Consider the following 14,967-nt stretch of genomic DNA (forward strand, 5'->3'; position numbering starts at 1 on the left):
ATGAATCTGGGTGCCTGCATAAGTGCATGACAACCAATTAATTTTAAATTTGTTATAAATATTCAGGATTTTACACAAATTTAAATCATGATTAAGCATGGACATTACAATAGTAATGCTACCATGTATTTACAGAATATTTGTCCAAATTGAATGATTTCTCTCACACTTTTATCTTATCCTTCCACAATTTCTCAGTAATCACTTTTTCCTGTCATAATTTATCCCGAAATACAATTTCCACCAATAAAACACATTCTTAGCTGTGAATTGCAGAACTCAGGTTCAGGACTCTTTGCTCACACACACTGATGGCCACTAAAAGACTTTAACTCTTCTCATTTATATACTTTGTAACTAATTTGCCTGTATGGCAAAGGTCATTGTCCATTTGGAAGACATATTTATGCCCAGGATCCTAATTCCTGGCTGATGGCTTGAAATGTTGCTTTGATTTTATTTTTTCACATCACGTTCTTTCATCAGGAGGCCATCTGTTTTCTGAAGTTCACCAATCCCGCCTGCGGCAAAACACCCACACTACCTAATATTGCCAGCTCTGTACTGCACAATTAAGAGATTGTTCTCAGGCTTTTTCACTACAATGTAATAATAGTTATAGTATGACCAAACATGTCAACTTTGGTTTCATTACACCTTAGAACATGTCTTCAAAAAATGCATCTGAAAGCTGAAAGTTACTGGCTTCTTCTTTGCTGAATGGTCAGAATATGTTGGTGTCTGAGACAAGGGGCCCCTCTTCTTCCTGAATGGTACAATGACTAGATATTCCTATAGGTTTTGAATAGAGAAAAGTGGAATCTACTGGTGATTGGAAATTGTACCCAGGGATGAACCAGACTTTTGGAGGTCCACAACTCTTTTCCTAATATCTTGGCTGATTTCTTTAGATTTTTCCGTTACATCACACAAGCAAGTCATGTTTTAGAGATATTGCCTTAAAACACATCCACTGGTGTACCTTGAATAACTGTTGTCATACATCAGAAGCCATGACATCATATAAATGTTCATCTTAATGAAGGCTGTAATAAACTGACATCAATAAATACCAAAAAATCTAAAAATAGGATTAAGTGCAGTCAGTGTGAGCAGTTTAAATCACACTTTTTATGTGACTGGTGTCTAAAATCATATTACAAATTGGTATGTTTTCCAAGAGCACTGTTGCTGTTTGTGGAGCTATGTTTGTTCTGACATGCAGTTACTGCATTTAGAGCTATCTAAAAAAGAAGGAATACATGGTTATTTTCTTCTTCTTTTATTGTTATCACAATAGTACTACAGAATATCACGATAAAAACCTCTAACTTGTTGGTCATCGCAAGAAAGTAATATAGAAATGTCATGACAATTTGTCTTTCTGCACTTTGACCCTGTGCAAAAATTCCTAATATACCAAAGGGAAGATTAAACATTTTATAAGAAATATTTTTAGTCAATATGTTGGTTCTCTTAGGCTGTTTTAAACATAACAATTTCTGTTAATCTATTATTAAACAGAAAAGCGATCTAGTACCACCCGTACTGTAGCATTGAAACCGTCTTGATTCATTGTTTCTCTTATTGAATTGCTTTCTTTAACTTATTTTGTAAAGTTAAGACTGAAACCTTTTGGAGATCAGTGTTGCTTGGTCAGCATTAGAAACACCAAGCATCCGCCAACATGGCTAATATTATTCCTTCTAGTTTTGTGAACATTATTTGCCTCTTTGTATTGCCACAGTCAAAGCGGCTGGTCCACACCTCGATCATGTCCCCCGCACCATCTCCATCACATGTCCTTATCGACATTTCAGAAGCTGTTCCATTTACTGTATTCTTTCAATGGCTTATTTGTTCCCCCGATTTCTAGGTCAGATCACACACACTCACACACATCTGTGCAGAAACCACCACTGAGTATGCTTTTAACAAGCTACGGACAACAAAGCCTGCTCTCTAAATTTGCATTAAGCAGTAGATGAGAGCGCTCACTCGTGCTGCTGAGACTCAACAGCTGACTCAGGAGACTGTCTCTAGGTTGGAACAAATCTTTCTAATAACCTGTTTCAGTGGGTAGATAAAACGGAGCCTTGACACTGTGATAATAATAATGGCTTTGAGTTTTAATGAGACTCGTATCAAAGAGCACCATTGTTATTAACACCGAAAGTCTCCTTACCCTTACATCCAAATGGCATCATTACCCTCTTGCCCCTACCTGTTTTGAGAGTTTTAAGGCTAATTCATCCAAAATGAAACAAATCTTTACTGCCGGAGGGGTTTCAGTCTGCAGCTCTTAAAGGCACAAGTTTCTCGCAGCTCTGCTTTTGAGGCAGAATTTCGTGCGGTTGAGTCATTCTCGTTTAGCGTTGATTGTGCATGTCGAACATATGCTGTTATTTTAATCAGATGCCACTTGACGTCAGCCACACTTGACATGCAGCGGTTTTTAAACTGAAAAATAAATTGTTTTAATGAAATGTTAAAATGGTTTGTTTTTACTAGTCATTATTTGATCAATGTATAATTTGTAACTGAGTCTCTAAGGACAATTTGGTGGTTTCACATTTTTTTTTACTTTTCTCTAAAAATGATTAAAAACATTTCATCCCCACTTGCTCCTATTCTCACTATACATATTAACAATTATTTGTCCCAAACAACCCTGTCATAAGATTTTTTTAACTTTTATAAAATAGGTTCCTTAATATTTATTTAGAGACCTTTTTTTTAATAGGCTGTTATATTCCGGTGAAGGTTGTTTTCAACAGATATGTAGAACTGAATGGTAGAATAACCTGAACTTTGATTCAGCTTTAAGCTTCTCCTAACTACTAAGGTTTGCTTTGTTCGTTCTCAAGGTCAAAAAATTTGAAGGTAGAACACTCATAAGTCATTTTCAATACTGGTGAACTGTGTTTAATGTATTCCAAAAAGCTCGCAGGTAATTTTTGTGTAAACCAAGCCTAATTTTTACAACATCTGTTTTTTAAATACCATAGTTCCTCTTTTAGGCAGATACTTATCCCACACTGGGAACAGCTGTCATAAACAGACCACCTGATCACCAAAATCCAAACTTTGAAGAAGATTTATTAAAAAGTTCTTTGCTTTAATTTTGTTACTGAATATAACAATTTTCCAGCTGCGTTGCATCTAAGAGACGTTGACATAATGATCCATGTAACAAGTCATGTTACAAATATGGTTTTTAGAGTTGGAAAGTATGTGAGGGATTTGCATGAACTCATTTGCTCAGTTTTGCACCATATAATTTCAACCAACTGAAGAAAAAACATGTCTGAGTTTTTTTCACCTACCATTATTAGTTTTTTCATGGAGGACACAGATGTGCAGAAAAGCACAATGAAGAAGTATATAACAGAAGAAATTTTCTCTTTGTACAAACAGAAATATCGAAAGAAGAAGTTATTAGATCAACACTATTTTTAGTTTATTTGACAAAACCTAAAATAAAACAAACCGGAATCTAATAAAATGGAATCTTGTAGACCTCAAACATTTTGCGATTCTGAGATTTTTGTTCCTCATTTTATGCCTTTTTTAACACACCCCTGCGTCCTGACTATGAACTGGTTTGTCTGTGGTGGTGGATTTATTTATCCAGCTCCTTGAGAAAATTATTGAAATATAGAAATGACTGCTGAGTCTTCTAATCCCAATATCATGATGGGATTTTCACATAGCTTGGAACTTGACACCGAACTTTCCCAAAGAGTAAATTTACTTTTCTTGACTTGAGAACATCTACACTGAAATGTTTAGTTTTACTCATTGATAGTGATAGGATATTGTTTTTACCATTTTCCAGATTTTGTATTTTTTCTTGTTTCGTATCAGCATTGTAGGCTGCTCTTATTGTACAACATTTTACTGGGACCACAGTAGATGTTCTCTGTCCAGTTAACAATCCAGTTTGTTGTGAGGATTTATCTGCTTGGCTCTCTGGTCAAGGGTCCACCAAGTAAAGCTACTTAACAGCAAATCTTGTTTAGCAGAATCCTCTCAAAATAAGAGCCTCACTATCTGGTGCTCTTCTCTCCCCTCCTCCTCTTTTCCTGCCAATTACCTGTCATGCTAGCTGAGATGCTAACAGCACCTTACAGCTTTAACTGGCTTACCCATTCCATTATTGCAAAATGTCAATAAGTATGAAAAACATTTTTTGGGGGGGGATTTATTTCTACAGGGCTGCACAGTGGCGCAGTTGGTAGCACTGTTGCCTTGCAGCAAGAAGGTCCTGGGTTCGATTCCCGGCCTGAGGTCTTTCTGCATGGAGTTTGCATGTTCTCCCTGTGCATGCGTGGATTCTCTCCGGGTACTCCAGCTTCTTCCCACAGTCCAAAAACATGACTGTTAGGTTAATTGGTCTCTCTAAATTCTCCCTAGATGTGAGTGTGTGTGCATTGTTGTTTGTCCCGTCTGTCTCTGTGTTGCCCTGCGACAGACTGGCGACCTGTCCAGGGTGAACCCAGCCTCTCGCCCGGAACGTTAGCTGGAGATAGGCACCAGCACCCCTCCCGACCCCAGTAGGGACAAGGGTATTAGAAAATGGATGGATGGATGGATGGATGGATTTATTTCTATAACATTTGTTTAAAATTTATCTCATTAATTTTTTTACCATTGTGCTTCCTTTTCTTCCTCTCATGTCCTTTTTTATCTTTTTTTCTGTACTTTCCCTCTTTCCTAGTTTTATTCCTATATTTCATTTGATCTGTTTTCTCTGTCTTCATTCACTTGTCCTGTCTTTCCTTGTCTTTACTTCCATTCCTTATCTCCCTTCTTTACAGTCTGTGTTTTTCAAGACTTTTATATTTAATGTTTGCCAATTTGTACAAAACCTGTCAGGAGTTCAAATAAAGTTTTTTTTATATTTTGTGCATCAAAACAATCTTAAACAACTGAGAACTCAGGCAATTAGGCTTTGGAAAAGTGTGGAATTTTAAATGAGAACACGTTGGAACTCTTCATGACTTAATACCTGTTTACTAGCCCATGCCTTCTCCTGATTTGGAGAGCATGGTTGAAAACAAGCAATTTTCCAATGTACCTACCACATTATGTTCACATTGCTAAGGATGGGTGATTAATTTTGATGTCTTTGATTTCAAAGCCATCATAGTTTACAAGTGGAATCTTTAATTTCCTCACCTTTTTAAGCCAAGACCTCCACGGAGGACTGCCAGGGTGAGCGAGGGCAGTTTGGCTGGTAATAACTTGCTTTCACGTGGGAGGCTGATGTTACAAATGTTGACCTGAGAAATCAATTATGGGTTATCAGAGGTCACTTTTTTTCCACTCGTAGAAAATGCCTCCAGAAATATCTGTTTGATGTCATCATTTGGGTCAAATTGTTCATCTAACCTTAACGGCTTCCTTTTTAATTCAATGAACAGTGTAGGAGTCCGCACATATGGTGCAGTCAAGATGTTCTTTTGTGTTTGATCACTGAAAATGGCCTGAAAAGTGGTGTTGGAAAGTAAAAAGCGGTGATGAGAAATGTGCATGATAATGAAATGTAAATGTGCCTCCTCCTTCTCCACCTCTACCCTTTTCTGACCGCTTCAGACGTTGCGAAAGAAAGGCTTTAATGGCTGCAACAGCCCCGAGCCCGACGGCGACGACTCCATCGACCAAAGTCCGCTAAACGATCGCAAGACCGAAGACCTGGACAGCCTCTTCAAACGCTATGGCGTGAGTACCGTCACACCTTTGTCACCTTTTCTAACCTACTCTTTCTGTTCTCCTTCTCTTTCTCTATCTGCCATCTCCTCTGTCTCTATTTTTCTCTCTCTCTGTCTTTGTGGCCTCTACTTCTGTTGTACGGGGAACGAAGGCTCTGAACAAGAAAGAGCACCGGGACTCTGAGAGCCCAGACCCCGAGGAGCCCTTCTCCCTCACCCCCCGCACTGAGGAGAAATACAAAAAAATTGACGAGGAGTTTGATAAAATGATGCAGAACTATAGGCTGTCAGTGAGTACCTCCCACCATTCTGTGCAACCCAGCCCCCCCTCCTCATGTTGCTGTTGCTGCTGACCGGAAATAAAGTCTCCGGGTGCTAAAGGCGGTCTGAATACTCACAGAGCACTTGCCTTTCCTATTTCCCCTCAACTCCTTTTACCCTCTCCACCTCACTTCTTACCAACAATCACCTCTCTCCACCCCTAAAAAAATGCCCTTAAGCCATTATCCATCATGGTATTGTTATAAAAGAAACCCAATGCAGAGAGGTCAAATCTAACCAACAACTGTTGTTTTTAGCTGAGAAGTCTTCATTTAAATATTTCTTTCTTTAGGTTCAAGCTTTTTTAGTCTCTACTAATATTACTTTTACAGGGTGTCTATGATCCCTAAAAAAATTTTTGGAATAAAATCTATGCAGGCCCTAAATTCATAATCACAGATCTTAAATTTTGTCGTTGCAAGATTATTTAATCTGATATATTCTATGTTGTTTTTCTTCTCTCATGGTGCATTTCTATCAGGCAAATGTTTGAGTTGCACGCTGATATCTTCATGTGGCTCGAGGCGGCTGATGCTACCAGTAACTCGCTGCTAATACACCCTTGCTAGCTAGCTTTATAGATAGCTACATAACTAGCTAGATAACTAGTGTTTCGGTGCCTATCATGTTTTGTCTATCTGAAACTAGATACATTCTGTGCAAAAATAATTTTAAGATTGGTTATAGAGAGTCATATGAAAAATGCAAAGCTGCTAGGAAGAGCCACAAACGGACACCAGAAGTTTTTTTTTTTTGTTTCAATCAGTTTGTTTTGTCTTAAATTTCATTCAAGGTGGCATTAAGAAAGTCTTAAAAAGTCTTAAATTTGACTTGTTGACCCCTTGAACATACCTCGTGTTACCTCAAGACCATTTCCAATAAAAAAAATAAATGATGGTTTATATTGAAAATATAATCTTTAACAAACCAATTTTTTTCCGTGGTAATAAAATGCAGCCCATTTGTAGTGCTGTAAATGTAACAATAAGGCATAAAAAGGTCGTAAAACAAGTAATCTGAACACCAAATGCTGTAATGGGATTATTCATGTCTAGTCACCACCGTGAAGAGCGTCCTTAGAAGTATTATTGCTGTAAAACAGTTTTAATGTCTCTGCAAGTTCACTTAACTATGAGAAACTGCAACAGAGGGCGAGAAGCGTTAACTAGGTCTCTGGTTTTCATAAAAGCTGGCATAGCGACTGGAAATTGCAGGGGGAAATAATCTTTTATGGGAATAATCAACATGTTGAGAGCATGCCTTTAAGCAGTCCGATTTCTCGCCCGAAAATGGGACTCGTGTAATAATCCGCAATATTAAAGAAAGAATTGTGTGACTTCAGACACAAAGCACACACCACAGTTTAAAAAGCCAGAGAGGTTGCAGTTATTATCTGCCGGATGTTAACAGTATTAGTGAGGTCAGTTAAGACTGTGTGTAGTTCTGCTTCTCTGCCTGGATGTGCTCCTGACATTTTCCAGGTTCTGCCTCCTGACTGGCACGCCGCCAAACCCCTTTTACCGCTCCGCTCCTCTGCCAACTTCCCTGTGATTCATTTTTTTCCCCCTGTGCTCAATAATGCAATTAATGTCATTTTAATGAGGAGTATTTAATTTACAGCCCCTCTTACTGTCTGCCTGCCTGTCTGATTGGTCACTTGGGAGCAGACTCAGTCACGTTTAGGTGTTGCAGAAGAGTTGGACCAGTTTGATCCGGGTAGAAAAGTCCTCCTTAACATTCTCTGCTCCATAAATAACACAGAATGTTAATTATACATTTATATGAGAATAACAAAGTTGCTCAAAGTAACAGTTGCTTTGCTGAATTTTTGAACAGTGGCCTTCAAAAGTATTTTACACTTTGAACATTCTCTTACGTCAAACACATAATCCGTATGCTTTATGTTATGTGAAGACCAAGACAAAACTAATGCATTATTTGGAAGTGGAAGTAAATGTACTGGTTTGAATTTTGATTCGGCGCCCCAGAATTAGAACTTTATAGAACCAGGTTTTTTTGGTGGAATCTGTCTCCTACCTCTATATCTGGAAACGCTCATGTTTGCCTGTACTCCTTTGCAAACATAATTCCAGCTCAGCCAGGTTGGATGGAGAGCATTTGTGAAGAGCAGTTTATAAGCCTTGTCACAGATTCTTAATTTGCTTTAATTCTGGACTTTGACTGGACCATTTGTAACCATGTCCAAATAACTCTGTAGAACGACTGTATTTTTAGGGGTATTGTCTTGCAAGGAGGTAAACCTTCAACCCACTTAGTATACTAACCTCCAGATAGTATTGTTAGACCTCCAACAAGTTTTCTTCAACTGCTCCACCCATTTTTTCATCAACTCTAGTCAGCAGGAAATACATATCCCCACAACATGATACTGCCACCACCATGTTGTTACCTGTAAGGATATGTTAAGGGTGATAGGCCATGTTAGTTTTGTCAAAGAGTTTAATTTTGGTCTCCTCTGACCAGATTACTTTGTTCCACATGTTTGATGTGTTTCCAACATGAAGCTCCAACAACTTGGAATATTGTCTGCATCCAAACTCTACCTTAATCTACATTAATATCCCATCTAAAAACACTTATAACTGCCTTTTTTAATAGTTCAGAGGTCAAATTTATGCATTAATACACACATTGGAAGCCAATGTGTGTATTAATGCAGGAGCTAACATTCACAACCTCCCTTATCTCTTTTCTTCGGAGTACAACCAATTAGTGTGAAGGACAATGAATGGTGCTTTTTGATTGGCTGCTTTGCAAATGCCAGCCAATAGCATGTCTAGTAACATTGTGTTTAGATATTTCATCTTACCAAGCTGCATTTTCTTCCAAATATTTTAGAAATGCATTGTACGAAAAAATCTGACTAGGCAAATTTTGTGAAAGTTATTTGGAGTTCCAGTACGTTCCACCAACACTGAACCACATATAGGTGGAGGTGCTCTGCATCAAAGAAAAGAATATTGAATATAGATACACAACACACTTGTTAGATTGTTTTAAGGTAAGAAATATAAATTCAAATCATCTGCACAACCTTTGGAAATCTTTAACATTTACTATATTTTTTCTTTAAGTCAATTCAAGTTTATTTGTATGGCACATTTCAACCTAAGGCAGTTCAAAGTGCTTTACATAATAAAAACATCATACAGTTATCAATTACACATTTCCTTTTACATCAAGAAATGTAAAAAAAAAGCATCAGAGAACATTAATAGTTTTGAAAGGCACCATATAAGTCATGCATTGACAATTATGTCTCAATGTTGAGGGTAAATTAAAAAAAGTAAGAAAAGCCTGTTGAGAAGACTTTTCATTGGTTGAGCTCATCCCTGATTAGAGCACCTCTCAGTTTAATCAGTTCAATGAATTTTTGTCCTCCTGACTTTGACTCAGCCTCTCTGTGCTGCCTGAGCCGAAACGGCTCTTAAAGGCTTTTCTCTGAAGAGAGAGGCATGGCAGGAGAAGAATAGCATTCAATCTACCACCCTTAGAGATGTGCAGCTCTCCGTGAGCATTGATTGGCTTCTAGTCAAGCGTCGCCGGACTGGCCACGGCCAGCCTTTCTGCGTACCTGTTTCACCCAGCTCACCTTTTAGTGGCAGCAAACAAACTGGAGAATTCAGTCTCACCCGCCATTCCTCCCATCTTCAACATAATCCCCTGCATGACAGCTAGGGGCCGGGATATACATGCTTAATCCCACTTGTACTAAAATGCCTCCCGAGGCGGCGAGAGAGTGGTGAGGCAAAACAGGCGGGACACTTGGCTCTAGGAGCCCGGAGCTCACGTATCTGTTCCTGTTAGTTTGGCAATGTGGTAGGCGAAATCAAAAATAAATAAATAAATAAAGGGAGGCTTTTTTTGTCCGGCGGCTCTCTGATTTGAGCCTTTTTCTGGTTCTGTGATTCAGAGTTTCTAAATTGAATAAAAAATGGATTTGTTCCTTTTTACAACCGCCTCCATAGTGCCCTTGAGCAAGGAGCTGAATATCTTGACTCACTACAGGCTCTGTATGGATGCAAAGTGAAACACAATAAAACTGACACTCCTGCATATTAAATCGCATGAAATTTCATATTCAGATGTTTAACAGAACATAATCTTTTACATAAAGTAGCAGTGGTAAATCTAAGAGATTATATTTTAATTATTCAATGTAAATTTATGATTTTTTTTTCTCTCTATAAAAGTCAAAATCCCCTATAAGTGATTAATTTTGAAAGAGCCAGATAAAACCTTTAAGTTTTGTAAAAGCTAGCTTAATATTAGTGAGTAAAATCAAAGCTGACCTCTCTCTCACACATTAATTTGCAAAAAGAAAAGAACAAATGCATTCATATATATTTTCATAATAAATTCTCAAAAAGCTTTGAGGACAGAAGAGAAGCGGGAAAACTAGGCCATGAGTTTAATTCATTCTGATTTAACCTTGCATCCTGTAAACACACCCTTGTTGAGAGAACTCCTACGAGGCAGAACAGGTTAGATTTTTCTCCCTTGTTTTTGTTCATTTCTCACAGACGAGGCCTTGAGCTTTTTCACAGGAGCCTCCAGAAAATCTCCTGGTCAATTATTTACCCAGCAGGTTTATTTTTTCCTCCTCAGTTCCCATCCTTCGCCCTAAATCTGTAAGAGGATGAACGTCATTCCAGCTAACCCTCCTGTCTGCATTCGGGAGCATTGATTGTAAATGTGTTGGAGTGAGAAAAGGTTAATTAATTGGTTTGGTTTAGTTGGTTTCCGTGTAATAAAGTGCCTAAAAAGTCAGAAGATAAGTTAAAATAAACATTTACAAGACGTGTGTAGAGATGTTGAAGTAATGTCATCAGTCAGATCATTCAGCATGTGGTTGAAAGGAAAGATCACCTGATGGGAATAGTTGGGATTTGATGAAAATGGGGCATTATTCACATGCATTTTAATTATTTTTAATTTTCCAAGCTCAAATCAGGCACAAAATGGTGAGCAGCCATTATTAAAGCTTCCAAATAAGTTTGAAAAACAGAAGGAATTTTATAGATAAAATAAGTTTTAATCTTTACTAGTCAATTCATTTTCCATTCAGAAATGGCTCCTATTGTGCTTTTTTTCTTAACATGATCCATCTCTTACTTGATGAATAAAATAAATTCTTGAAAATCCAGCTTATTTGTGAGGTAAATAATATATTTCATTGTCTATTAAAAATAAGAGAACGTTTTAAATCAAAATGCTTTCTACTGATTCCATCATGTGCTTAAAAAAACAATAGAAATAAAAGAAAAACACCCCCTCGCCCACTACTCCTGAGGATAAATCACTTCCAGTCCTGCCTCTGTGTTTACTCATCTCCACCCTATTTGCATTGACCCCACCTCCCCCACCCACCCACGTCATTAATCCATCCTCACCTTCGGCTTGGCCAGTGTGCAGTGCTGCAGTGCTCTCAGCTGCTTTCTTCACTATCCCAGGTCACCACCTACGGTTCTGTTTGCACATTCCCTTTGCAGATCTCCACTTTGCAGCCTAATTGGTACATTCAAAGCTATCTATTGGGGGTTTACTGGTATATGGCAACCTTTGGATTAGATCTGCAGCCCCAAGGCTTAGACGTAGGAAAAAGAGTGATTCTTGGTTTTACAGGCCTAAAATGTTCCAATAATGTTAGTGGAAATTACCTTTATTGGATTGTAGTTTTAGGAAGAAAAGAGTAAAAGCAATATTTTTTTTCTCTTTTTTAAAACTTGCAGACAGAACAGAGGTGGAGATCAAGGGCAGGAAGGTCCCCCTGCCCTTCTTTCCATTAAACTGGGTCTCAGGCAGTACGAGTACAGTACAGAGCAGCAGTGGCCCATATTCCAAATATAGAAGTCCTTCTTTCAGATTGAGTTGAAACCGGGTGAAATGGCTTGTGTGGCTGGACAACCTTAGGTCCTTGGCCTTATTTTTTTTTCTTTTTAACACCCTGTGCAGTCAGGTTTCATCAACTCAATTTACAGTGTAGAGTTTAAAAAGAGACAAGTTTCAGTAAAGTTGATCATATCTCTGAAGTTTGTGCCGTTTGAGATGAGATCCAGTAAATTTGGGGTAGATCTTAAGAAGTGAGCTCCTGCAGGATCATTTCTGACCTTCTCTAGAGAAGGACACATCAACTGGGGTGGGAGGCTCCTGGGGGTTGGGATTGCAGGAATTTGACACGCATGCGAGGAGATGTCACCAATAACTTGAAGCAACAACTTGCTGCTGCGACAAGAGTTTTAACTTGGCATGAGACGTGAAAGGCAACACAGCTTCTCGGCCTTTTCACCAAGTCACCTTGCATGCTACTCCTCAGCAAGTGTGTGTGTCAGTGGGAGTGTGTGTGGAAAGTATTTGAAGAGTTGATTTTCAAAACCATTTACTTAAAGAGACAGTTCAGAGATTTTGACTATTTGGATCCTGGAACAAAAATTCTTGCATGAGATGCTTTTAGCTTTCCAACATAAAACCCTTAAACATGTTTAGTAGAATTTTTGATTCCCAATTTTAGATTTTTTTTTTATATCTATATCAGAATATTTAGCAATCGCAATTAAATTTGGTCGTCTGCATTTTGAAAATAAATCTTAAGAGTCAATCTTGACTCTTAAAATAAACAAAAATATAATAATAGATAAAAGATCCCAATCTCCATGGGAATATGCTTTTCTTATTTATCTAATAGCATTAGCTAACAGAATGTTGCATTTTTGAAGATCAAATTTGACTTGAAGACAATTTTTGTAATTTACTTCATTTCAGTTTGCACAAAGCTCTTCTTGCTGTGATTGGTTGGGTGTGTTGTGTGGATGTCACCTGCAGGCTCGTTGACACTGCTGCTGATCACTAACTGATCACCACTCTGTTTCTATATGTGATGTGGGGTTAAACTTGGCCGCCTTTAAACTCCACCCTCTTCCTGTCTCTCCACCAGTCCACTGTCCCACAGCCCACCTTCCCGATGCCAGTCACCGTGCCAGTGACCAATCAGAATGCAGCGGCGGCCCTCCAGTTCAGCAACAATCCCGCCGGCGCGCTGGTCACCACCACTTCCTTCGTCACCTCCACCCTCACAGATCCCCGCCTCTTGTCACCACAGCAACAGTCTCTGCAGAGGAACACCGTGTCGCCAGGGTTACCACAACGACCAGCCAGCGCAGGTAAGAAAACATGTGGAACACAGCTGGAGTGCTTTGGTTCTTCTGTCTCCTCACAGTTCAACTGTGGTTGTATCGATCAATAGCCTGTGGCCTTTTCAGATAGGGAGACTTCCTGTTTCAATAACAGCTGTTGATTGATCAGCTTGAGGATTAGTAGCTCTTTATTTACAGTTCCTCTTCCAGGGAGACTATTTTTCTTTCTTGGAGCACTGTTTCTGAGGAATCGTCTGTAACATTAGCTTATGAGACACAGGAAGAGATTAGAAGATTGCAAAACTTCCTCTAAATGAGAAGAGAAAAAAGCAGCAAAGCTGGTTTCAACATAAGAGGACAAGATCCTCAAAATTAATGGAATTTAATGCATCAGATACCTCACTTTGTATGTCATGAATTTCTATAATTCTATCATTTTTTTCATGAAATAATTCAACTTTTTGCTGATTCCCTAATTTATATGGATGCATATTTTTATGTTCAAGCTACACTTTCTCTCTGTCGGTTGTCATGATTTTCATATTTGTTCCCTTTAACATTTTGCCCAAAGAAATCAGTTTGCAGATCGGTCTTCCACACATGTCAAAGTCCTGATCCCTTAATGACTCTGTTAATTGAAGTGATTTGATCCACCTCAAGCAGATACCGTAGTCATGGAGATTTTGTGACTTAAAGTCTTTTTCATTTAGCAGACCTTTTATGGAGACACAGTTTATGCAGCAACCAGTGAATTTTCAGAGTAGACAGGAACCATGTCTGCGTGCAGATGTTGCGTTCAGCTGTCTGTGTATTTTTCTCTCAAACAAGAACACGCTTCTCATAACAGCATAAATCCAGAATTTCTTTGACTGACGTTGGTGCACCGCTGCATGCACGCACTTCGTCTGTGGAGGGAACCAATCCTTCAACCCCTCTGACTAAAAGGATTTGTGTCCCATTTTTGCGTCTCAGACAGGGTTACCTACCAAGCTTTGTTCCGACCAGCGTAATCTCATTGTAAGTCAGAATTAGGTGATGTAACGTGCAACAAATGCATTACAGCATCTTTCATAACATGGCATTCTGTGAAGAGAGTGAGTTTCATGTAATACTCCCGGATGCCCCGCTGCACTCCCGCTCCTCCATTTCTTTACACTTCAGAAGTTGAAGACTCCTAAACACTTCTAAAGACATGCTGTCTTTTTACAAAATGAGAAAATAATGTTTTTATGACGTCTTTGAATATTGCAAAGACAATTTCAGTTGCAGTGAAGGCATGTTTCTTCTTGTTTTCCTGTTATCATGATCCCATCACTATCCATGAGCATCTGGGTCACTGAAGTTATCATCAGGAGCAATGAACGACCATCCAGCTGGCTGAACGTATTTCTGACATAGAGAGCAGAAATTACTTACCCGATAACTTTGGTAGATAATTTCTGCATCCAAACTGTCCTTTGGGACTACAGTTTTACACATATTTATATTACAGTATCAAATGAAATTTTATATATATTGTGTGGCTCAAAATAATCTGCAGACTGGTATTTTCTATCATGATAGAAATAATTTTAGTCTGAAATTTAAAATTCTCTGGGAATAAAGAGCTGTTCAGAATAATCAGATTACCTGAATAATAGTAAAAATGATGTAATGGTAAATAGAACACGATGAAATACCTCTTAACGAATCTATGTAGCAGTAATGTTTTTGTTGATGTTTGTTTATTGTATTATAAAAATGTTTTAGGTGATTATGAAATTGAAAGTTGTTGAAGC

The 14,967-nt window shown here is 38.4% G+C and overlaps 1 protein-coding gene across 12 annotated transcripts in view; it reads left to right on the plus strand.

Moving 5' to 3' along the window:
- mef2d (myocyte enhancer factor 2d) overlaps positions 1-14,967 on the plus strand; it is a 116,349-nt gene that overhangs the window by 66,352 nt on the left and 35,030 nt on the right. For 8 of the 12 annotated variants that reach the window (XM_028011033.1, XM_028011017.1, XM_028011039.1 and 5 more), the window contains exons 4-5: positions 5,867-6,004; positions 12,991-13,216. In XM_028011033.1, coding sequence (XP_027866834.1) covers positions 5,867-6,004; positions 12,991-13,216 — 364 coding nt within the window. Of the gene's footprint in view, positions 1-5,598; positions 5,725-5,866; positions 6,005-12,990; positions 13,217-14,967 lie in introns of all 12 variants that reach the window. The other 4 variants (XM_028011046.1, XM_028011054.1, XM_028011105.1 and 1 more) reach the window with 1 other exon arrangement.

This window comes from Xiphophorus couchianus, chromosome 3 (assembly GCF_001444195.1).
Source record: "Xiphophorus couchianus chromosome 3, X_couchianus-1.0, whole genome shotgun sequence".
Classification (NCBI taxonomy): Eukaryota; Metazoa; Chordata; class Actinopteri; order Cyprinodontiformes; family Poeciliidae; genus Xiphophorus; species Xiphophorus couchianus.